At 43.8% G+C, this 23,649-nt stretch overlaps 1 protein-coding gene across 1 annotated transcript in view; it reads left to right on the forward strand.

Moving 5' to 3' along the window:
- The window catches only part of MXI1 (MAX interactor 1, dimerization protein), a 47,472-nt gene extending 28,015 nt beyond the window's left edge, over positions 1-19,457 (forward strand). Inside the window, exons 4-6 of the mRNA XM_026851070.1 lie at positions 14,711-14,825; positions 16,058-16,229; positions 17,570-19,457. Of these exons, the coding sequence (XP_026706871.1) occupies positions 14,711-14,825; positions 16,058-16,229; positions 17,570-17,733 (451 nt within the window). The 3' untranslated portion in view covers positions 17,734-19,457. The remainder of the gene's footprint in view (positions 1-14,710; positions 14,826-16,057; positions 16,230-17,569) is intronic.
- Positions 19,458-23,649: the final 4,192 nt, after the last annotated feature.

Here is a 23,649-nt window from a genome sequence, read left to right on the forward strand (position 1 = left end):
CGCTCTGTTAGACCCTAGAAGCATGCTCCGGAATTCTGGCTGAGATAAGCAAAAGGGGGGAGAAAATACTCACCTCTCCTTTTCCCAATGCACGTGTTTGCCACTTCTCCTACCCAGAAGAGCAATTTTGATGCCAAAAGAAGTGGGAAACCGGATGGGAACACTTTGTCTCTGGTGGATATTCTATGTAATATGACCCTCTTAGGAAATGTGCAGAGCCTATTCTCTGGCGTGACCTCTTGTAAACTTTTCTTGGCTTGGAAAAGCCGCTTATAGACCTGGTGTTCACTGGAAAAAGCCCATATGGGGATGCATTTCAGTGAAGGGATTGCAAAGGGGGAGAAGAAGAGTAATCTTATATCTGGTGTCATATATATATTTCAGGAAAACGTGCAAAGGCCCTCTGGAGTCATGAGTGTCTCTTGGAGTTTCTTTAAGTTGTGGGTTTTTTTTCTTGGTGATCTCTGATAAAAATACACATGGTGGGGAAAGAGCAGAGTGGGAAGGGGATTATACTGTGGGTTGGGCATATTGTAAATGATTAGCCATAGTTGGAGTGGAAGGCTGTTGTACAGGAGTAGAGGACTCCCTGAGTCCTCCAAGCTGGCTCTCAGGTCTGTGCAAACAATGCTGCCTTGCATTTCCCCTCAGCTATCCATGGAAAGAAAATTGCAGAAGTTTCTGAAAGGCTTTTTTTTTTTTTTTTTTTTTTTTTTTTTTTTTTTTTTTTTTTTTTTTTTTTTTTTTTTAAGGAGCATGTGTTAAAACTGTTCTGTTATTTAAAGTGAAAAATATGATTAAACTTGCCAACTTTTGTAATCTCCACTGCAACTCTGGTGAGATTCTGCAATTCTTGAATCCTAGCCAGAGTTAAGTGTTTTCTATCCACTGCATAAAAGCAGTGTATGAGCCAGTGTAACCTATGTATTTAAAGAACAGAAAGAAGAGGAAGCATCCTATGTAGGTGTGTTTATGTTTCGGTTTTGGTTTTTTTTTTAATCATGATGTCTGAGCTACTCTGGTGTGTTTTTATTTTTTTAATTGGATGTAAATCAAAAACTTCTGGGTGCATTGGATTAACAGTGGGACATCAGAAAATAAAGGTTTTTAAGAAATAAAAACTTTTATGACTGCTTGATTGCAAAGTCAACAATATAGCCCATCTTGTCATCCTGATTCTGACTAAACTCCTTTGAGCTTCGCTGAAATTCCATCTTGGGAATTTCTTGGGACAGAAGTAAGAGAAGACCTCTAGATAGTTTTGGGGTTTTTTTGTTTGGGTTTGCTTTGGGGTTTTTTTTCTGCACATATGAGGGGAAACAGTGAAGGCTTATTGATCCATTTTGAGAAATGTGGCCATCTTGTACTCTAGCCATTATTAACTAGCAGAGGAAGCTGAATGAATTAGGTTCCCAAAGTGTCCTGCTCTCTAGGCACTTCACATACCAGTGTCGTTGCTGAGCTACATGAGCACCTGAAAACCAAGAGTGGATTTAGCTGTGCAGTACTCCGTGAAGGATTTAGGATTAGCTCCATTTTGTGGATGAGCGGTGCGTGCTTCAGTTCCTCAAGGGATTTACCTGAGGTCATGCAAGCTGTCTGCAGACAGGTCTCCTGACTCTCACTTAAAGGTCTTGCCTGCTGCATAACTCTTTTCTGCTTGTGGAGAGAGTTGAAATGTCGGCTCCGTTTGGTTGCTGTTTCACCCTTCCTGAAAGTGCATGCAAACTCTCCAAGTTCCTGGCTAGCACAGCACTAGGAAAGTCAAGAATTCTGTGCTTCTGGTTTGCCATTTGGCTCTCATGATGAGGAAACCCACTGCAGCCTCTCCCCAGGTGAATGGTTTGTGGTGAAAATTATCTCTTTTTTTGTTGTTTTCCTTGTTAATTATTATTTTTAACACCAGTGATTTTTGAAACCATCAAGGAGTGATCCCAGGATGAGATGCTGTATAGAAAATAATCTGACTGTGAAGCAGTAATTTATCTTGCCTAAAGTTATGAGATTCTATGAGTGACATAAGCACTACAAAATAACAGGGAAGGAGGGGTGTGATTGTGGTTATAATACAGTGCCACAGCAGGCACTGTAAGTTTCTGTAAGATAGTGTGGTTATTTTCTTAATATTGTCCTGACAGTTGAGCAAATGAGGACCATTTTCCACCAAATCAGAGGACTAGGTGTTCCAGTTCCTATTTTTTTTTTTTTTTAATTATTTTTCTTTCCAAAACAAACCCTGAACCTTTCAGTGTCTGGTTTGTTCCCAGATCAGATCCTAACCCTTTTCCTGCTGGGAAAATACAGAGCAAGTGAGTGTAAGGCAGCTAATCCTCCCACAAATGTTAGTTTACTCAACTACAACTGGTCTTGGTTTGGGGGAATTAAAATTATATCCATTTGTGGCATTGCTGACCCAGACAGGGGTCATAATGAGCTTCTCCAGTTGATTGAGAGTCATCTAGGTAGAATGTCCTGTGTTTAATATAATGACATTTTGAGCCCTTTTGTAAGCATTAGGAGTTTTGTAGTTGAGCTGAAAAAAATCAAGCAATTTTCATGTGTTATGGATATATTTTGTCTTGCTTCCTGCCCAACAAAATGGTTTACAAGTGGCCAGCTTCATGCTTTTTCCTTGTTTGAGTAGTCTTACATCTCTTGGCCTTCACACATGCCCAGAGGAAAGAAAATGCAAGGAAGGTGTCAAGGGTAGATAAAGGGAAAGAGCAAGAAAGAGGATTTGTTTTGTTGTTGTGTTTTCCCCCCTGAAGTTTACAGTTTTAGTTTTCCAGGTGATAAAACCCTGCTTCTTTTTGGAAGAACTGTATTGACAATGAGATTGCCAATATTAGCACATCACACCAGTTAAGCAGAAGCAACTGTGTGTTCTGTATGTTTTCACACTCTGGTAACTCCTTTCAAAAACTCTTTTCTTTCCTGGTATCTCTGTATGTATGACATCAGGACATGACTCCTCTGGTGTCATCATGCTGGGAGCTGTGCTTCTTTGTTAGGTTCCCCTGCTGAGTAACATACATAGTTAACTTGAGTTAAAACTGCTTGTCACTTAACATTTGCTAACTGCTAGACTTTTGAAATACAGTATTGCTGTTCTTGATGCGCAAAAAATCCATATCCAAAAGAAAGAAAATGTGCTAGGATCTCTTAACGTCTCCTTCCTAGTGTTTTTTTCCAAACATACATCCGATAGTGACTTGGCTGGCAATTCTTTTTTCCTGGGAAGTCTGTGGTTAAATTTAAAATAATTTTACAAGGTGAAATTATATGCACTGCTTCCCCTGTTCCAGATGCATGCCCTCTATACCTGAAAGGTACAGTAGATATTTGATGACTCCTTAAATATTTCTGACAGTGTGAAGACATATTAGATGAAGAGCACATGCTTTCCTTCTGGCATAGAAGATTCTGTGTAAACAAGTATTCCAAATAGTCACATTCTTAGAATATTTTTTCATTAGGAATTATAATTTACTTCCATGAGGTGAGGAAACTTGAATATAGCTTCAGAAAAAGAAACATATGGGGTAGAAAAACTGCCCTATCTTAATGAACAGTAAAAATATCTTCTAGTAGCAATAGCTTATCTGAGTAGTTTAAAAAAAATATGTTAATGAAAAAAGTAACTTCTAGTATCAGATTAGAATGTATTCTTGATATCAGCATATTCCCTGCTCGTTATTTTGAAAACAGGAAATACATTTTCCCAAATAACAAGTTGGTAGCATTCTTTACTCTTTCACTGATGGACAGACATCTATCTTCCAAAGCAAATGCTTGCTTCTTTCAACTGGTTGATGGCATTACTAGTTTAAAATCTGACTGTATTTAGTAGGCACCAAAGTCCAGGGTCTCAGCAGAGGCTCTGGTTCAGGGTACTGTCCATGCCTTTACTGGCAGGACACTTTGTGGACCATGGGTAGCTTTTCCACTGTAGCCAGGACACCAGTCCAGGGGCACTCTCCAGCTGCCTGGTATCTCAGATTCTTCCAGGCTCAGTGCAGGCAGGTGGCCTTCAAGGGTCTCTGCATATTCTTGCCAATTCATCCATTTTCTGATGTGCACCATCTTTGATTTCTCCTTGAGAGACTGCAAGGACTTGGTGGTAGTAGATCTGGAGAGCTCTTCCATTGTCTGGCAGTTTTAGAGGCAGTTAAGGATTATGGGGTAAGAGCATCCTTGCTTCTCTGTGTCTCACTGCAGAAACCTTGCAGGAGCCTGAAATCCCTCCTCATTTCTTTTCAAAGGCATGGTGCTTAGCCAGGAAACCTCTAAACAGAATAATCAAGAATAGCTGGCAAGTTTGGAAAATCTTGGCTATCTTTGCCAGTGACCTAATTCTATCAGTAAAGCTGAAAATCCATAGGTCAGAGCAAAGCAGGTTACTGCCTCCTCTTCGGCGAAGCAGGTTTCTGATGAATGGCACAGCTGCTTTGCAGGCATGTTGGTGGTGCAGAGGAGGACACTGCTGGTTGGAGCAGCATCACCAGACTTTGCGGCTATGAGAACACTGCATATCCCTAGAAGGATGATTATAATGGTATTAGTGAGAATGAGGGCACAGGACACTGATGGCTATTTAAAGACCTGGTCTATTTTTAACCACCTTTTCACAAAGATGGAGTTTTGATTAGACTGGGCTAGTTGAGGCTTTATAATTAACCAGTCTGGTTGCATGTTGATGTTTACAGCTTGCTTTCCATGTTCTCTGACAGTCAAATGCAGGATTGTAACCATATCTTGCTGCCAGGGTAGCACAACTGTGATACCTGCATGGCTGGCAATGAGAATGACTGAAAAGTTGGTGCCAAATGATCTTATGCAAGGTGTACCTGGATGGGACCATACCAATGGCAGCTAGGCTGTTCTTTTAAGTCAGAAGGAGAGTGTGATGTAGAGCATTTATGGCCTGTGATGGCTGTAGGGTTTAGCATGCTGTTGTAAGCACAGCTCAGCCTAAAAGGGGTTTAGCTGGTAACATCATGTATTGTGCTACAGTAAAGTTCAGTTATTTTAATCCCTGATAAATATAATTACTTTATGGCTAATGGCCAAGATCAATAAAAGTAGGTCCTTAGTATATCATTTTAGGGGGAATTAATGTTGATAAATAATAATAGACACTGCTCCAGAGCATCTGTTGCTATTTGACATCTCTTAACAACTGCCCGAATTGCTTTCAAAGAAAGACATAGAGGATCTGGGAGGAGGGAGGAGAAACTAATGAACGGGCACTGAGTGCTTGGTGCTAGATCTGGATGAAAATGAAGGGGTGAGAGAAAATGCCAGGCATTGATTGACTCCATTCCTCTGCTGGGCAGATGGCCACCTATCCTGCTCTCATCATCTCTTCATTGTGAAGCACAGGCTGTTATATTTGATCTTTTCCTACTGGGTTGAAGTAGTCTGTCTCATTGGTGCCTCTGAAGATCAAAGGGGTTAGGAGAGGATGAGCAGTCATGTTACTGAACAGCTGTGAGTTCATTCTGGAGGAGGCACCTTCCAAAATAGTATCATTTTTATTGCTGTGAGCATCAGTATTCAAACGGGTTTTTTGCCATTCCTTTAAGCATCCTGGTTTTGGAAGTCATGGGGTTACAGATGGTCTTTTTAATTATTTTATTCATTTAAATTAAGCTTTTGTATTCTATCCCCTGGTTCAATAAGAAGAACTTCAAGATATGCAACAAATAAGACCCAAAGGCCCTGAAGTTACTGTGTGAATAAAAATAACTCCATATATATCACTTTAGCTTCAGATTCATAATGTTGCTTTAGTCTAATTGTTAGGGATCTTCTTGATTTAGGATTTCTGAGTGCAGTTATGGGATCCTGTTTAGACATCAGTGCATTTGGCAAATGTATTCGTGTTTCAAAGAGTTTCCAATCCAGTAAACTTGTTGGAGAAGAGGACAGAAACAAAAACCTGGACATGCTGAAGGATGACAGCTAGTGACAGCAGAGCAGAGCAAACATTCCAGCCTTTGCAGTGCTGGTCAGAGGACAGAGTGAGAGGGAAGGTAATAGAGACTCAGTGTGAGATGAGAGCAATCCTACTTACTCCCTGAAGTGCCCTCTGAGATGAGAGTAGAGCCCCGAGACTTGTACAAGTGTCCTGTTCACAGATGTGTCCACAGTGCTGTGGCCTGGAATCCTGGAAGTTCTCTCATGTGTCCACATAACTTGAGGTGTTTGTAGGCAGCCCCTGCACCCAATGAACATGATTTACACTTAATGTCTGCACAATATGGACAGACTGATCGGCCTTCAGGAGATAGAGCTACAAGTGTTCATTATTCCTCCATGTTGCAGCCCAGGAGACACCTGTCCTGCAGGAAAACCAAATCTTTCAGCCAGATCTCATGTATTTCACCAAGGGATTGGAGACTGCCTGATTTCCTCTCCCTCCCACCCCCTCTTCCCCTTTTTTAATTTTGGAAAGCTTTGAAGTATTTAATTTGCCTTCAAAATCGTGACAAAATTGGGAGAGCCCTCAGAAATATTCAGTTTTGTACCCAGAAGGTTCTCAGGAAAGGGAGATCCTCGAAAGTTGTGTGACAGGGAGGGAGGTGGGGAGAGCATGTCTCCCCTCAGACTGCAGTAGTAGGCTAGAAAAGACCCATATTGGAACGGGCCAGCAGTGGCGACAGACCACTTGCAACAACGTTTGTTGGTCTTGCAGCCTGTTTGCCAAGAGCCTGAAGCTCTTCCAAAGTTGAAGTCAGTGATGAGTCTTCCTGTCTAGGAGAGTTGGGGATAGAAATAATGTCTGTGAGCCTGTGGGGGTGCACTGCTACCTCTGCTGTGGAAGACCACACAGGGCTGTGGGACAGTCAGGCAGGGTTTGTAGGACAGCTCCTTTCAAAGGTTACAATGGAGAATGTGGGCGGTATATTTTAAGTTAAAAGTCCTTGCTTTATTAAGGCTTGCGGCTTCAGTTGCAGGTGTGGAGAGGGGTTTGTGACAAAACTGGCCATTTGTTCCAAGTATTTAAGTTGTTTGGTAAGATGCTTCCTTTCCCACTGTACCTTGTCTTGGTTGTGTGCCTGAGGTGGCCTTTGGACAAAACACTGCTGTTGCAGAGTGCATCAATTTTTTTGTATTCATTTCCACTTACGAGCTTGAATCAGGATGCTGCTTTCTTGAGCACAGTAGCACCCGTTATCTCCTTGTTATGTAGCTTGTCACCAGGCAGAGGTGCATTGATTTGTGTGACTTCAAAAAGCTGCATTGCCTTGTTTTGGGGGTTTTTTTTATTACTATTATTGCTCTTACTATTGTTTAATCATAGGTCTCTTCATTTGTGGTGTTTATTTTTCATCTGCCCTTGATTTGAGAATACAATTGGGTGCATGTTCATCTTTAACTTTTGCAGACAGAACTGGTATGGTTAAGATCAGACTGAAAATGTTGCCCGTAGAACACTTTTTGTTCCTTTAAATTCCTGTTTATAATATATTGTCAAGTCTTTTTATTGTCAGTCCTAAATTTTCATTTCTTTGTTTATTTTAAATGTTAGAAAGGCTTTAAAAAATGTAAAGATCTAAAGGCGCTTTTTTCAATTACTTTTTCATAGTACATTTTATTAGCATTTGGAATACAAATACTCCTACATGCCAGAGAGCCATCGGTAGAAATTGACTGGAAACAAAGAGGCATTAAATGAGCAAGTATTTCCTTCAACTGGGAGCAAATGCAGGAAAACAAATAATCGTGAGAAGAGACCTGATTTAAAATCAGAAAGCAAGGCTTGTTCTGAATGATTTCACAGTTCAGGTGCAGAATATTAACTTTTAACTGCATATTTCTGAGCCACATTTCCTTCTAAAACGTGTCTCTGGTGTCCCGTGGAATTGGGGTGAGCGGGTGTGAGTGTGTTTATTGCAGGCTGGCTGGACGCCACCGCAGCTTTATTGCGCGTGGCTGGAGGGCTCGCAGCAATTGCATAACGCTCTGCAGCAGAGGAAGCACGGGCTCGGCCCCCCATGCCTGGCTGCCTCACCATTCCCGATCCAGGTGCTTGGCAAAACCTCTTCCTTCGCTGAAGACAAGCGTTCAGTAAAGCAGGGGGCAGATACCACTGCAGAGAGGGCTGGGCAGGGGATTAGAGACAAGAGTAAGGAAAAAACATCAAGTCGTATGATGGCTTTTAGAGATAAGCACGTTTCTGACCTATGAATTGCTTTTAGAAGGAAACCATATTTTCCCCCCATTCTCCCTGCTCTGTGGTTTTTGCATGTGTTTTTCATTACTTTTATCTCAAAATCATTCTCGTCCAGTGAATTATTGATGTGGGGTCACTTGCATTTCTCCAGGAATTGCTTTCTTTAACCAGTGATCCCTCCTGAATTTTTTAAGCAATCTATTAGCTCTGAAATCCAAACAAAGTTGGTGGTTTCTAATTTCAGGGTTAAATTAGACTCGACTTTGAAAAGGTGTAGAGGGAAGAGGGGAAGGATGACAACGTCCTTTTCTGTGTTAAGATTTTCCTTCTGCTAGTTCTTTTGGTGCTGCTTTTGGTTTGGTTCTGATTTTTTTTAACATCTCTTGGAGATCAAGTGTCTGATTTAGCCTCAGTGGACTTGAGGATATTCCTAATGTTGAGCACATGCTTAAATCCACTGTTGAATTCAAGCCCTATAGACCTGCAGGCATGGTACAAAAATATCTGGAAAATGCTCTTTTCCCTTAGATGCTCCCTTCTTTCTACATACAAAAATCAGAATCCAGCATTTTGAAATGCTGCTGGAGGCAAGTTGGTCATTTCCTGCTGGGAGGAAGGCTTGGTCTTTGAAAGATGGGAAGAAAGTGTGTGCGTGTGTCTGTGTGTGTTGCAGATGTTTGGGCCTTGATTCAGCAAAGTTTATCAGCAGTGTCTGACAAGGGGATAGTGCTGAATCTGGTAAACCTGCTGCTTCAGAGCTGAGTGTGCACGTGTGTTTGACTGACTCCTCAGCGGAGGAAGTTGTCTGTTTCCATCGCTTCTGCACATGGTGGAAACTGGAAAAAAAAAAACACAAACCCAAAACTTGTCCTGGCAAAGCAGCTGCAGTCTCTCCAGGGATGTTTACATTCAGGAGTGGCTCCCAGATTGTCATGCCCCCGGCCATTGCTGCAATGTTTGCAAGAGGAGGATGGACCCAAGCAGGGTGTCACCTGCTTGGCAAGGGGTGCACAGGGGTTTGCCTGAGCCCACCAGGGCCCAGGGAAGGAAACTGCCAGTGGCTTTGCAGCCCTGGGCTGGCCCTGGCAGGGGGCTCCCTGGGTGTTGAAGGTGGGTAGGTTTCTAGTCCCTGTGTAGCCGGTTTCTGACTGGCAGACACCAGGCTTGGAGATGCCACAACAGGTCCCTCAGCTCTCTGGGGACTTCCCAGGCAGGGAAGAGGCTGGTGGCTTTGTGCCCAGCTTGGTGTGGTGCAGAGCAGTGGGGTAGGTTGATTCCTACCCGAACCCTTCAAAAATGTCCTCAGAGGAGTGGGGGAATGAAATGGGAAATTTTTTTTGGCACCGACACCTTTTTCTGCACTGCAGTTTTGATCCAGGCAGAAGGGAGCCCATTTCCTGCAGCGGGATTTGGGTGCGTGTTGTACAGTGAGACAGATGAAGCTATGAGCAAAAAGCACGCATAAATAAAGGCTTCCTCCCTGTGCTTTATATAATCAGAGTGGATGATGTCATTGGGAGCCAGAGAGATCAGGCTGTGAAATTACAGCCCTCTGCAGCCAGGCAGAGCCAAGTGCAAGGAGGGGCTGCACAGAGCATGGCCAGGCTGTGCTCTGATAGAGGCTCAGGATGGAGGGTCTGGGGGCTCAGGCTTGGAGGGGAGATGAGGGGCGAGAAGTAGGTAATTCAAATACAGTCAGAAAGCCTCACACAGGCACAAAGGGAAAGGGGGAGGAACAGCAGATGTCCAGTGGGTAGCAGTGGGGCTGCTGTTTCAGGGGCTAGCACCCCATTCTTCCACATGCAGTCACTTACAGCTTGTTGTGGATCAGCTGGTACAGCTATGGGGCTGCTGAGCTTGCTCATCCCTCTTCTGGTTCAGTGTCCTGGCCTGTCTGTTTAGGAGCTGATGTACCTTTTTCCCACAGTAGCTGCTGGCAGAGGAGAGGGCATCCTTGCTCCGCTTGCCCTCCACATCCCAGAGGAACTTGCTTTTAGGCTCCTCCTGGCCCTGCACAGCGAGAAAGCAGAAGTGGCAGAGGGGCTCTGTCCTATCCAGAGCTGCCAGGTAGAAGAGGATAAAAGGTTGTCCTCAGCTCTTTGGGACAAAGAGGTGTGTGTTTAGGTTCTGCTTTTTTGAAGCCTCTCGAGTGCTTTGCTTCTTTTATGACCATCCTGATACCCCACATGGGAATCTCAAACAGGAGTCTTCCCCCTCATCAGGCTGAGCAGGAGGGGGGCACCAGGCTGATCTCTTGGGAAAGAGGAGAGCCCCCTCCTTTCAGATCCTCTGTGGATTCCTTCTTCAGCACATCCAGCACTTACTGTGTGCTCAAGATGCTGCTGTGAAAGCCTGATTTTTTTTCAAGACCACTTGGGCAGAAGAAAGGACTCCAGCTTCTCCCGTCTCCCCTGCAACTCGGCTGAAACTAGAATTCTCCTTCTGTCATCCTCTGTCTTCCCCAGGATCAAGGCAGCGAGAGGCAGCAGCCCTTCGCGCCAAGCCCGAGTTGTTTCTCTGTTATATAACAATATGAGCATTTAGACTTGTTTTTCCAGATATTGGCAGATGCGTCAAATATTGGCATAATCCAGTGGTTTACATGGAAAGCCGTCTGGCTCTGTCTGGAGCCTGCACAATGGTGGTATTTTCATTGAATACAAGAGCCTGCAGCATTGTCAAAACCACGTTGCAACAGAGTCCAGGTAAACAAGGGGAAAAGACATTTGCAGCATGGCTTGACATGTGGGATTACAACTGTCCAGGTACAGCTCCAGGACTTGATAAGAACGATTAATAGGTTTGTCGTTGCTTTCTCTCTGAAATGGTCTTTTAGCTACGCTTGCTGTGACACTTTTGAGCTCTGGAGTTTTATTTCTGGGTTATACTGAAGCCACCCATCAGTGCATCAGACATGCCTGTGTGCTCTGTGGTTAAAGAGCCCATCACGGTGTGCTCAGGCTGTTGGAAGTTGAGAGAGGTCAGGGACTGTGACTGGCTTAGATTTTAAAAATAAAAAGGCAAGGTGTTGAACACTGCAGAGGGGAGAGAGCTGGGGAAGCTGTTTGATTTGATCTCTCTGAAAGCAAGCAACACACTCGTGTGCCAGGATGATTTGCGAGCTATCCCAGCTGCACCAGACCAGGGAGCTCCTGAGCGGCTCTGGTGGTGTCATCCCCAGGAGCGGGAGGTGACTGCGGGGGCTGAGGGGTCGGGCTGACCCCAGCCTGCCAGCCTGTGCACCGAGGCCAGCCCGCTGCTGGATGCTCATGTAAAGCCCTGTGCATTTCCCGCTGCTGGATGCTCATGTAAAGCCCTGTGCATTTCCCGCTGCTGCATGCTCATGTAAAGCCCTGCGCATTTCCCGCTGCTGGATGCTCATGTAAAGCCCTGTGCATTTCCCTCCGTTAGCCTGTGGTTGGAGATAGAAATGCGCTTACGTTTGCAATGGTGTGAAAACTCAGTGTGGCTCAGCTCTGAGTACAAAATAAGGGGAAAATCCAACAGCAGCACAGAAGTGATTGCTTTGGTCAAACCTCTTACAAACCTGCCATGGCTCAGCCATCTCCACCTGCCCTTGCAGTGTGCTCGTTGTCCGAGCCGTGCTACGTGCCGTCGCGAGCTTATCAGCTCACGCTCAGAGCCTCTGTCGCAGGCAGGCGTTCCCTCCTGGTGCCTGTTGTGCTGGCAGAGGCCATCACCCCTGCTGTGGGCCGCGGCCTTCGGCAACCAGCCAGCGGAGCTGCTGCCAGGAATGGCTTCTCTGAAAACCATCTGCATGAGCCTGGGTCAATCTTCTGGGCTTTGAGAGCCCATGTGGGGATCCAGAACTGGGGGAATGTCCCCTTTGGTGACATTCATGCTGGAGAAGTAACTGCCAGCTTTTTTCAGTGTTCTCATGAGGACAGACCTGCTGACTGTTTTGTCCTCACCCTGCCCTTGTCAGGGCCTACAGAGTACAGTAACCTTTGATCCACCCCATGATCCTGGGGCACAACAGGAAGGGTTTCGGTGTCCAGGGTTTTATTATATGACTGAATCTTTGCATATAGCATTCAGGTGCTTAACTCATCAAGTCTGCGTGTAACCTAGCTTTTGACGTGGCAGATCAGTGCCATCCTTTTAACCGCTGTCTCAGCAATCCAGCCAGTGCTTGCTCATGCCCGAAGCCGATTGCTGGTTCCAGGAATCACAGTTCCTGGTGCAGCGCCTTCCCCGGTTCCTGGTAAAACATCCAGTGCTGAGACTGAGCCCAAAGCTCAGGCTGTGGAAGTGTTGTCCATTTCTCCCTGCATTCAGGAGTGGCCTGTGATATGTTTGACACTGGTTAGGTGTTGATTCCCCAAACTTTTCATTCTCTGTTGCACAAATAATTCAGTTTTCCCCATAGGCTGGGAGCTGCCCTTGCCCAGCAGGGCAGAGGAGAATCTGTGGTCCCTACCTGTAGCAGCTACTGTGCAGCAAGTCCCCTGTTAGGTGGAACGAGCTCTGCTCCTCAACCCCCAGATCTGTGCAGACATCTTAAGCTCTACTCGAGCTGCGTTTTTAACTTGTGCTGATCCCATAGATGAAGTGTATGGCTGGTGCTCGTACTCGTGCTGTGAAAAGACATGTGTTGCTCTGTGCTGCAGCTTGATGCCTGTGCTCTGATGGCTCTGACTCAGTGACTTGCCTCTGTGGCCATTCAGGAAATCTGTGACATAGCCAAAAATGGGTTCAAAACCCAGAATGTCTTTAACCACAAGATACGCCTCCTTTTCCTTTTCCGAGCTGCAAGAAGACAGTGTCCAGTCTCCTGTGGGATTACATGAACTATAGTGCCAGTGTGAACCAGCGATGCTTTTTCATTGCTGGCCCTACAGATCATTATGGGACATGGGGGAAACACCCATAGTGGGTGCACATAACTCCTGTTGATCAAGCTCTATGTTGAAAATGGGCTTCCAGGTAGTAAAAAAATCCCCTGTATCAGCTATTTAATGTCAGTGGGGTTTGCCTTAGAGTAAGCTGAGAAGGAAAATATGAGATTGATGTGATTACTATTTTTTCAGTTTGATTTTTGGGTTATGATTTCCCTCTCACCACCCCTCCAGTTGTTAATATTTAATGAAAGACATGTGTTCTTCAAGGCTCTTGCTGGTCATATGCAGCCCCGTGGCTGTTCTTGAGACAGAATGATGGACCCTTCATAAAGAGATTTATAATAGAAACAGTGAGGAGCTCACACTCCAGCACTGCTAGTGAACACTCCCCTGTGCTGACAGTTCATCAGCAAACCCCCTGACCCTTCCACCCTTAATCATCCTTGCTTGTCACTGACATAATTGCCTGATTACAGACTCCTCTCCCCCACCCCTTTCAAACAGGGTGCAATAGTGAATTTGAAAAACAAATGGAAATGAACTGTCTGTCCTCTTTTTTCTTTTTTCTTTTTTTTCCTTCTCCTGCATTGAGATGGATTGAGCTAAGATTCAGTTTCTTTGTGCATGAGCAGGGGCTGGGATAGGCTTTCAGGACTCTTTTACACCCATGTTTCTTGCATGTGAATGGTGGAGCTGATGTCATTGTGTTATTGATTGGGATGACAAGTTTGGACATAAATCATTAATGTCTGGGAAAGAGAGAGGGAGGGGAAAAAGGCTACCCACACTTGATAGTTTTCCATAAATCTGCTGTTCATTCCCGCATACGTGATACAGAGTAGGAGACAGCAGGAACAGTTTTCCTGTGCAGCCTTAGGACGATGTGCTTTGCCACTGCTCCCTGAACCATTTTCCCCAGAACATATTTCCATATTTTGCAGAAAATGGCTTATATCTTCAGCAACACTGTCATGCTTGAGCTTGTCTTTGTAGGCATGAGCCAAGGTCAGAAGACTGCCCAAGGGAAGGTCTTGGGTTCCCTTGTTCCCACAGACCTTGCACCCTGGGCAGCATTTCCGACCTGGGCCCAGGAAGGAGTAAGAGTGCAGCTCTTGGGAACTACCATCCCTCTATCTCCTTTAACTGCCAGCAGGGATTGTTTGGGTGTTTTGAACTGACCACTTTTCTCATTGATCATCTTAATTTTGTGCAAAAAGACAGTACTTAGCTCAGTTTCATAGCAAGTGGCCCTGAACCAGCAATACACAAGTGTGCAGGGGGTAGCAGTCATTTAAAACTGCTTTCACAAAAGTTCTCAGCAAAACTTGACAGCAAATAGCTGAGAGGAAGCCCACGCAGTAACTTGTACCATTTGCCTGTGTGTCTTGACCCTGCACAAAGTTCATCCAGATGAGTCAGATTATCAGTTCAGACAGCAAGAAAATAAACAATGTCTGTCAGAGGTTAGCAATAATGCAGGTATTGGTGAGCAGCTGATGTTTGCAGTGTAAATAGTTTTTAGTGGCAGTCAGTCCTGGTACCTGTGGGGAATCTTGTGATGTGTGGAAAGAGGGAATCATGAAAGCTGCCTTGTAGGAGGAAAGTAGTGAAGGAAATGAGATTCCCTTTCTGAAAGCATAGTTCTCATTCTCCTCTTCTTGCCTTGCAGCCGAGCTCACCTCCGCCTGTGTCTAGAACGCTTAAAAGTTCTGATACCGCTAGGACCAGACTGCACCAGGCACACAACGCTTGGGCTGCTCAACAAAGCCAAAGCACATATCAAGGTAAGTTGCTTTTCCAGCTGCTTTTAGTCGGGGCTGTTGGGAAGTGCAATTCAACTGCTCACTCTTGCTGCCTAGAAGTAACTCTATTGAAGGAGACTAACACCTTTTTTTTTTAAAAAAAAAAAAAGCAAGCAAGCCTTGGTTAATCATTTATCATTGCTACAAGCCACTTTGTTAAAAGAGTCCATAATGAACCCTATTAACTACAGAAATGATTCATTTGGAGAGCAGGCATCATCTTCTGTATTGTGATCATTTGCTGACAGCTGCATCTCTTTAAAGAAAAACATACCTACTATTGAATGACTGCATTTTGATAGGAAATGAAGTTTTTTTTCTCTGACGTGCCAAAGCATTAGCACAAACCACAAGAGTGTAAGACAGGGTTGGCTTGCTGGGGTTTCATGTGTGAACCTGACAGCTAGCCCAGCGCTCTTCTAGATTCACTTTTGGCAAAGTGAAGCATGAAAAGAAAATGCAGCATTGTCAGTATCTGGAAGAGGCTGAAATACTTTGTCACAGGTCAGGATAGTGGGAAGGAGGATGGGTGGTGAAGGAGAAAAAGCACTGCCGAAGGGACAGAGTTAGCCTGAGTTGACTCCTCCTTACGCAATGTGCTTGTTGTAGGAAACAAAGAACAGTGCCCTGGTAGATTTCCCAGCTGTGATCAAAGAAATCTGTAGTAGGTTATGTAAATCACTTACTGAATAGAAAACTGTTTCTGAGAAATCCTACTAAACCATGCAGCAAGGAGCACAGAACTCCCAGGGCACGTTTTTATGTTACAGTGGATCATAACGAACCCTGAATTCGTTTGGTTAAAGGAATTGAGGCCCCTTCGTGGACAGATTTGGTAATGCACGTGGCTGAACCCATGTGAAATGACCCACAAACTGCTACAGTTCAAATCTTTTCCCGTGGAGAGAGGCTCTGTCCTCAGATATTTTTTTTTTATACTAACGTGTGTGTGTGTATATATGTATATAATATATATACTAGTATATATTTATACTAACGTGTATATAACATATCGGGACTTGGGAGGTGGAAAAGATGTGAGGAGATGACATTGTTCTTGGAGACTGCAAGGCAGCTTGGTTCAGGGCTCTTTTGCAGCTTAAATCCTTCTGGGAACCGGGAAAATCTAAGCAAAGCAAGTGACTGGGCAGTGGAGGCAAGAGGAAAGGAGAAAAGGATGAAACTAATTATTGAGTCATATTTGATCATGTCAGAAACTTGAAGAGGCTGAGAGGAGAAGCCAACACCAGCTTGAGAACCTGGAACGAGAACAAAGATTCCTAAAGAGAAGACTGGAACAACTACAGGGTCCTCAGGAGATAGAGCGAATACGAATGGACAGCATTGGATCTACCATTTCCTCGGATCGCTCGGACTCGGAGCGAGGTTGGTGTCACTGAACTAGCACTGAATCCCCAGGACTCTGAAGCAAGGGCATGAGATTCATTTAGGCTACCGATTTGGCTCGAACACATGCACACACACACAGACATGCATGTATATATGAAGAGTTTAATATTTTCCAAGAGTTCTAATTGTCTGGAGGAAGTGTTATTATTGTCAACTTGAGTTGATTTCTATGGCATTTTAAGTGACCTGTTTCTCTGAGAAGCTCTCCAAAATGCCAAAGCATTAGTTAGGAAAAATAACGTGATCACAAGATGGTGGCTAAATATTTGATGATAAAGTTGAGATATCCATTGTGCTCTTTGGTCTGCTGAATCTCTCAGTAACACAAAGAGGAAAATCTAAGAAGATCTTAGTGGGACTAGAACAGATGTTGCAAAGCAGCATCCAGCTTCTCATTCTGTATTTGGGACATGGTATAACTGAGCAAACAGAACCAAGCAAATTGCCACTTAAAATTCCCTCTTGAATTTCTACACATACCACCCCCCCTTTTGTCTTTTTTTTCTTTTTTCTTTTTTTTTTTTTTCCCCGAGCTTCCCATAGAGTTCATGTCCTCAGTTTAAACTGGACAAAGATGATCTTAATGGCTAATTCAATTCAGATGATTTTCTTTTTTTTAGATATCTCTGCTGTGGAGATATGTAGGCACAGTAGGTGGTTTGGTATTTACTGACTGACCCAAAGATGCTGTATAGTTTGGGTGTGAGTCTGTAGTTTTAAAAAAAATGATCCTTTTGGAAAATTCCTAAATAATACGGGATACCTGGTTAACTAGATCTCTGCTTTCAAAGTCTTAAAAGTAAGATTTATTTTCTAAAGTCCATGGAGCATCTTTGAGAGTAACCCAAATCCCCATGGTAATGCATTGTAATGCCCTGTATGAGTGGTCCCAGCTTTGACAATGAAATATCAAGCAAGTAGCATGTTTTGGGGTAACCTCATGCTCCATTTTCTCTGTTGCCCCTGTTTTATCTGTTTCTTTTGGTTTCCAACACTGGGGTAGTAGAGTTCCAAAGAAAGAGGTAGCAGAACAAGTTCAGTGCATGGGGTGGCCCACCTATGCCGATAGTGTGGTCTGCATGCTGGAGGAATCAAACCCCTTTGTCATGTCCCTAAGAAAATACTCCAGGCTGGTATCTAGTAATTTTATAAACCATATCCACAGCCCTTCCCATTCCAGGGAGAACTCTGAAAGTCTTCCTGCTCTACTGCTGCTTCATCCCTGACTGGGGGAGTCCCAGCAGCTCACTGGCTTGAAGGGAGCAGTTGGGTCCGTGGTGCTAACCTGGGTGTGTTTCTTTTGTTTTCCTTTTTAGAAGAGATTGAAGTGGACGTTGAAAGCACAGAGTTCTCCCATGGAGAAGTGGACAATATCAGCACAACCAGCATCAGTGACATTGATGATCACAGCAGCTTGCAGAGTATTGGGAGTGACGAGGGTTACTCCAGCGCCAGTGTCAAGCTCTCGTTTGCTTCCTAGAACCAAGTGAGACAACAGTGCAGGGCGAATGATTTCACTGGGGTGATCAAACTGGGTCCTAGATGCCAGTATCCTCTTTCAGAAATGACATATTGACAGCTAGTCCTGGAGAGACCTGTATATAAAGCTTTTTGGATAAAGGAAGCCTCCACAGAAACCCAGATGTGTTCATTTGGTCATGTTACCAATCCCAATTCCTGCTGGCAAAAAGTTAGACCAAACACTAGTCCCTTTGAAGTCAGTAAAATCCGTTTGTTTCTGTGGGACCTTAGTGATGAAACACTTTGTTTTGAATTTATTTGTTTGAAAGAGGATACTAGAGACTCATCCCTCTCTTTCTGTCATGAGATCTGAGAAATGTCAGAACTTCTTATATTACATTCAGGTTGAGTAACCTAGTTTAGGCCCTTCTGAAGAGCTTTTGTGGTCCTAAAAGGACCGTGTCCTACAGTTTATCACAATCCAATGCTGTTGTAATATACTAGGAAATCTTAAGAAGGCTTACGTAGCCTAGGAATAACAGTGATGATAATGATTAAGGTCTCGTTCTGTGCCCAGAGAGAGAGGGGCAGCAAAGAGAGATGTTCAGGAGAGAACACCATTCAGCTCAGCTTTCTGTTGGACATCATTTAAAAAGCAAGTACCTCTGATGCGTGGCTAAAGCAAGAGGTGCACACTTGTAATCTACCAGCACATCATGGGCTGTGTCATGCCTCAGGCTGTGACACTGACAGCAGATCTCCCGGTAGATGCGTGCTCATATGCAGGCACAAAACCAGCTGAGGACAGAAAGAAACCAGCACATATGAGAGGTGATATACCAGAAAGTCATGCCCAGATACTGAGCCACTATGACCTTTTTATTTGAAGAGATTTTTTGATAAACATTTGTAAATGTGTTGGGAGGGAAAACACCCCAAGTCTGATGCGTCTTTTTAGAGCTTGTCCATATGAAACCTTAGATGTCTTTTATATGAATTTATGCCATGAAAAGATCTCTGTTTTGATGAAGCACTTGACCCAATGAAATGCAAAGATGCTTTTTGCCATGGACACAATGGATGAAGGCTGTGCTAGCTGGAAGAGGCCAGGTTTGGTGGGGGTTTCTTCGGTTTTCTTTTTAGAATCATTCCCTTTGCTGACTTTTGAAGTTCCAGTCCAGTAGTTAAACTAGTTAAGCTCAGCACGTCTCTCATGTTGATGTAACGTTTTGACTGCACGTCCTGTTCCTAAGGGCCTTGCCATCTTATCTGTGCAGGTGCTGTTAAGAGCTATTATAGCAAATGTTTTCTAATTTTCTCGGAGACGAGCATTCTAACCTGCACTTTGAGGGCTTTGCTTTTTTTTATTTTTGTCTTTTTAATGGCCAGGATTACTTTGTTCTCCAAGTTTTAAAAACCTTAATAGAGTCCTCACCTATGGCATTGTTTGAAACTTTGTATATCCTTAAGTAATTTAACTACCCCTCGTTACTAAGAAAAAAAAGAGGAAAAATGCTTTATAAAATTCATAACTTATTGCTGATTTGAATGAGTTGTTAATTTCAGTCCTTTAGATTTTATTTTATTGTTTTAGGTAGGGCTGGGCAAAAAGAGATAAAATAAAATAAAAAAAATAAAGACAACCATATTTAGCAGTGCAGTGGAATTGTGTTTAAATGTTAGCATATGGTCCCCATTAAAGTAGCACTTTAACGCCATTAAACATTTCTGTATCTGAAGTGAGTCGTGTTCTTCCATCTTGGTCATTTGTATCATTTTAGCTGACTCTTTGTTCTTATTGTGCCCTTTGATCCTGTGATGAGAAGATCCTGAGGGAGTCTGCTGTAGACTTTTGCGTTATGATAAGATGCCTGTGTTTGCATATTCTGATGTTTCCCCACTCTCCTCCAAAATGTGTCATCCCCTGTAAGAGGCACAACACACATGCTTGAGTAGAGGAATAATCTTACCATGGCTGTAATGAACAATTTATGTTTGGTTTGGGTTTTTGAAATTAATTTGTTTACCAAGTCTGGATCAGGTTGCTGTTGTTAAATCTGTTTTCAATTGTGAGTATGTAATCCAGTGGCTCAGTACATCTGTTCTTCTTCCTTCTGGGAGGTGACCTGGCAGGAGCAGGAGTCTGCCACAGACTGAATTGAGCTCTAGGTTAACAAACGGGGCCCGAGGGCTTTCAAAGATGAAATGCTGCTTGGATTTATGTTTGGGGTGCATATAATCTCTGGATGACACAAGGTTTGGGACAGTCTTATGAATGGTGAAAAGTGGGAAACTTTAGCTCTAGCAGTGCCTTATTTATTTATTCGTTACTATTCTACTTGCAAGTGTTGACCACTGGCAGCCCTGGTGCTGAGCAGTTGAATACCAGTGAGTTTTATTCATTTATGACCCTATTTCCATAGCTGTCCCAGCACCTCCCCCTTCCTGTTAATCCTGTTTATTTTAAATGGGCACTTGGAAGAGAAATACCACAGCTGAGAAATACTGAAGTTCAAGGGATGGAGAATGCTCTCCTAGTTGGTATAAAACATGGTTGGAATAAACACTTCTGAAATGTTTGCTTGTATGTTCCAGGGCCACTTTGGTATCTCCTACCTTTTCTAGCATTGTGGACTTGGAGGGGTCTTGATATCAAGTGCAAATACAATGAGGGAAATGTGGCAGGAGATGAGCTTCCATCACCAGCCACCTGCCTGACTGCTCAGCTAGCAGCAGTGTTCCAGCCAGGAAGAGGATCAGGTTTAAAACCAAATTAAGAGCCTTTGTAATAACTGCTAAAGATGTGGGATTGGTTGCTCTGGTGCTGGGGGGTTCTTTGTGGCAGGTCTTAGGAGATTTCAACTAGAGGTTGCATAGTTTGTTATGTGATGGAAACATTATTCTGGCTTTATTGAGGTTGTCCTGCACTGCTTTATTGCTGCCTTGTGGACTCCGGCCTTTGCTCTACACTTGCACCTCACACGGTCTGTCACACTCCTCACGTCTCCCTTCACTGGTCTGGTGTGTCACATCAAAATCTTCAGGATGACTAATTTGTTTAGAGAAGTTGCTATAAGTTACTTTTACTTTTCAGTTCGTATGGTTATGCAGGACATCAGTTAGATGATCATGGTAGTTCCTTTTGCTTTAAAATGCATCGATCTCCTGAATTGTCTCTTGTGGTAAGCCAGAATAGTCCCATGTTACTTTTCAAAGTACCATCAAAGTTTCTACTAGCCACTCTCAAACCTTGTAAAAGAGAGTGAGTATCCGAAGGTGCAGCTCCAAACCCTAGAGGGTGAAGTCTCTCTCACCCTTTGGAAGCTCAGAAGGTCCCTCACACTACTGAAATCTAAGCGATCTAACAGAGCAAGTCATATTTATTGTTTTTCCCCAGAAAATGCTCACAGAAGCTTACTGTCTGTTTTGTCCAAACTCTGTCCTTTAAAAAAATAAAAGTTATTTTCCATTCACCTCAAAAGATAAAGACACTGAAAGCATGTTGCTGTTTGGGTTCTTAACTGAAGTATTTTTTAATCCACAATTATGTGGGATTTGTGCTGCTCCTGAGGCCTCGTTTTACTCCTCTGCAAGTAAAGTGAAACACTTTCACTCCCAGTCTTCTCCTCTATGGCCCTGGGTTCTGCCCACTGCAGTAGCTCTAGTTTCATCCAGAATCATGCTTATTCTTGCTACATGGTAATCTGGGCATGGAATCGCATTTTCCTTTCAGCTTTGCAAAATTGTGTGAGGCTTCTTTATGGTTTGCTTTATGGGTGCTATTGTTTTTCTGCTTTATTTTTTGTCTGTAGAGTAACTGAAGTCCTAAATCTATTCTCTGCTTAATTTTACAAGAATACAGTGAGTTTTCCCATAAAAACAGGATTGGATGTGCTTTCCTTAGGCAGCCTGCCCACCCAGTAGACACTCATGCTTGCGCACACACAGCTCCCTCATAAGCTCCTTCTGTCAAGTCCTCGCTCTGTAAATTAGATCCCCGGTGGGTCCTTTTGCTACGGACAAACCCATTAAAAAGACTATCCAGCATTTTCCTCCTTCTGACACAAGCGTATTACAGTATGTCATCTCGTGTCTGCAGACAAGGTGGAGATGACTATCTGGCTGCATTTGTCATGGTTATCCTGTGGCGAGTTGTCACTTGAAGGTCATTTTAATGTCCGTTCCATTAGAGGCATGGCAGTGACAAAGGTGGTCTCAAATCCAGCTGTCTCAAGAAATCTGCAGGTCAATAGAAATGGGGTTAACTATACAGACCTATCATTTTCCAGGTTTTGTGGTTGTGTTTTCCTTTTGTTTGTTTGCTACCATCTGTTTCTGGCCTGTGAGCTCCAGCCTCCCGCTTTTCTACTCTTTTTGTTCTCTTGTACTTGCTGCTCCCTGTTTGTAGTCTGTGTTTCTCTGTTGCCCTGTTGAAATGGATGAAACATTTGGCTTCAGTGGAAGTGGGATCCGTTGTGTGCACTAAATGGAGATAGTCTTTCTTTTTTCCTCAAGATCGTAAGCTTTTCTTACATGTTTTCTGGCAGCAGGCATGTGTCACTGGAAAGAGAAACTGGGATCATTTCCTGGAAGAGAATGGTAAAATCCAGGACATCATTCTGAGGTTAGGGAGGTGATAATACTAATAATGAAATAGTCCATAAATAATAGTCTGATGTGTTTTCCTGGGATTTTGTCCTGTGGACAGATTTGCTGGTGAGTGATAAATTCTGTGACCTGATAGCGACTGAAACTCCCCTGCATCCACGATACAGTCTCTGGATTGTCCTGTGAGAATCTTGGGGAAGAGGAGTGCATCCTTTTTCCTCTCTCTTCACCAATCTGCACAAAATACCTAGAAAATACTGACGTGCCGTCAAATTTTCTTGAAATTGGCCAACAGATCTGAGTGGTGTTTGGGAGGATGAACACAGGAGAGTGGTTATCTGCATACACAATGTTTTCCTTCACATTGACATGTTACAGAAAGGCAGGTTGTTCAATTGGGGATACTACATCAGCACTGACCTCTGGTTCTCTGCTCATTCCCTCCTGAGAAAAGGGTTGATCCTTTAATTATAGGCAGAAGCAGAAATAAGGAGTCTGTGAGTGTTGGTACCGTGGCTGTGGTACTAAATATGTAGTATTTAGGGTTTTTGTTTGGGCTGTTGCTGTGTTTGACTAAAACTAGAGTTGTCTCACAAGGAGGCTCTAGTGTTGAGGTCCCTTCAAAAATACCAAGGATCAGGAATTGCTGAGCAGCCCCTGGGAAGAGCGGGTGTGTCCGATGAGGTGTGTGCTCGTACTGAGCTGAACAACTGAGTCACACTGTGCCACTGGCCTGGCTGATGCAGCTCAAAGGTGTGAAGTGTCATCTTTCAGGAAGATCTTCAATATTAACCATGCTGTAAGGGCTATGGCTAATAATTTATTTTTACCACACTGGAAAAAATCATCCCTTTAGTTTGTAATACCCCCGTGCAGCCCAGAGCAAGCTGGTGGGGTGAGCTGATTAATATGTCGTACAAGTCATTCAACACCTTGACTTGCAGTCTGCTGTGCTAGATACGTGCTGAAGCTTCGCTTCAATACAGTGTTCATTCAGAGGAAACGAAGTGCTGCAGAGGACTGATGTTGGTCTTCAGCAGGTCAAGGGCAGGCAGCCAGCTTCCGTACGTTCCTGGGGAGCGCAGGGTGGCCCCAGCCGGTGCTTTTAAGGCCGTGAAGGGCATTCATGTACTAGAAATGTGGCGATTCGGAGAAATCAGGAGGAGAGGAATGATGAGTAAGTGGTTCTGAGTGCCAGTAATAATGCTAATCTCACCTCAGGGGTTGCTCCCAGGATGGGATTTTCTGCAATAAGGTCCTCTGGGATGTTTTGTCAGACAGATCTGATGGTAGCGTCAGGGCTGGAGGACACTGGCATTGCCATCCA

Source organism: Athene cunicularia, assembly GCF_003259725.1.
Source record: "Athene cunicularia isolate RWA chromosome 6 unlocalized genomic scaffold, athCun1 chr6_part1, whole genome shotgun sequence".
In the NCBI taxonomy this organism is placed as follows: domain Eukaryota; kingdom Metazoa; phylum Chordata; class Aves; order Strigiformes; family Strigidae; genus Athene; species Athene cunicularia.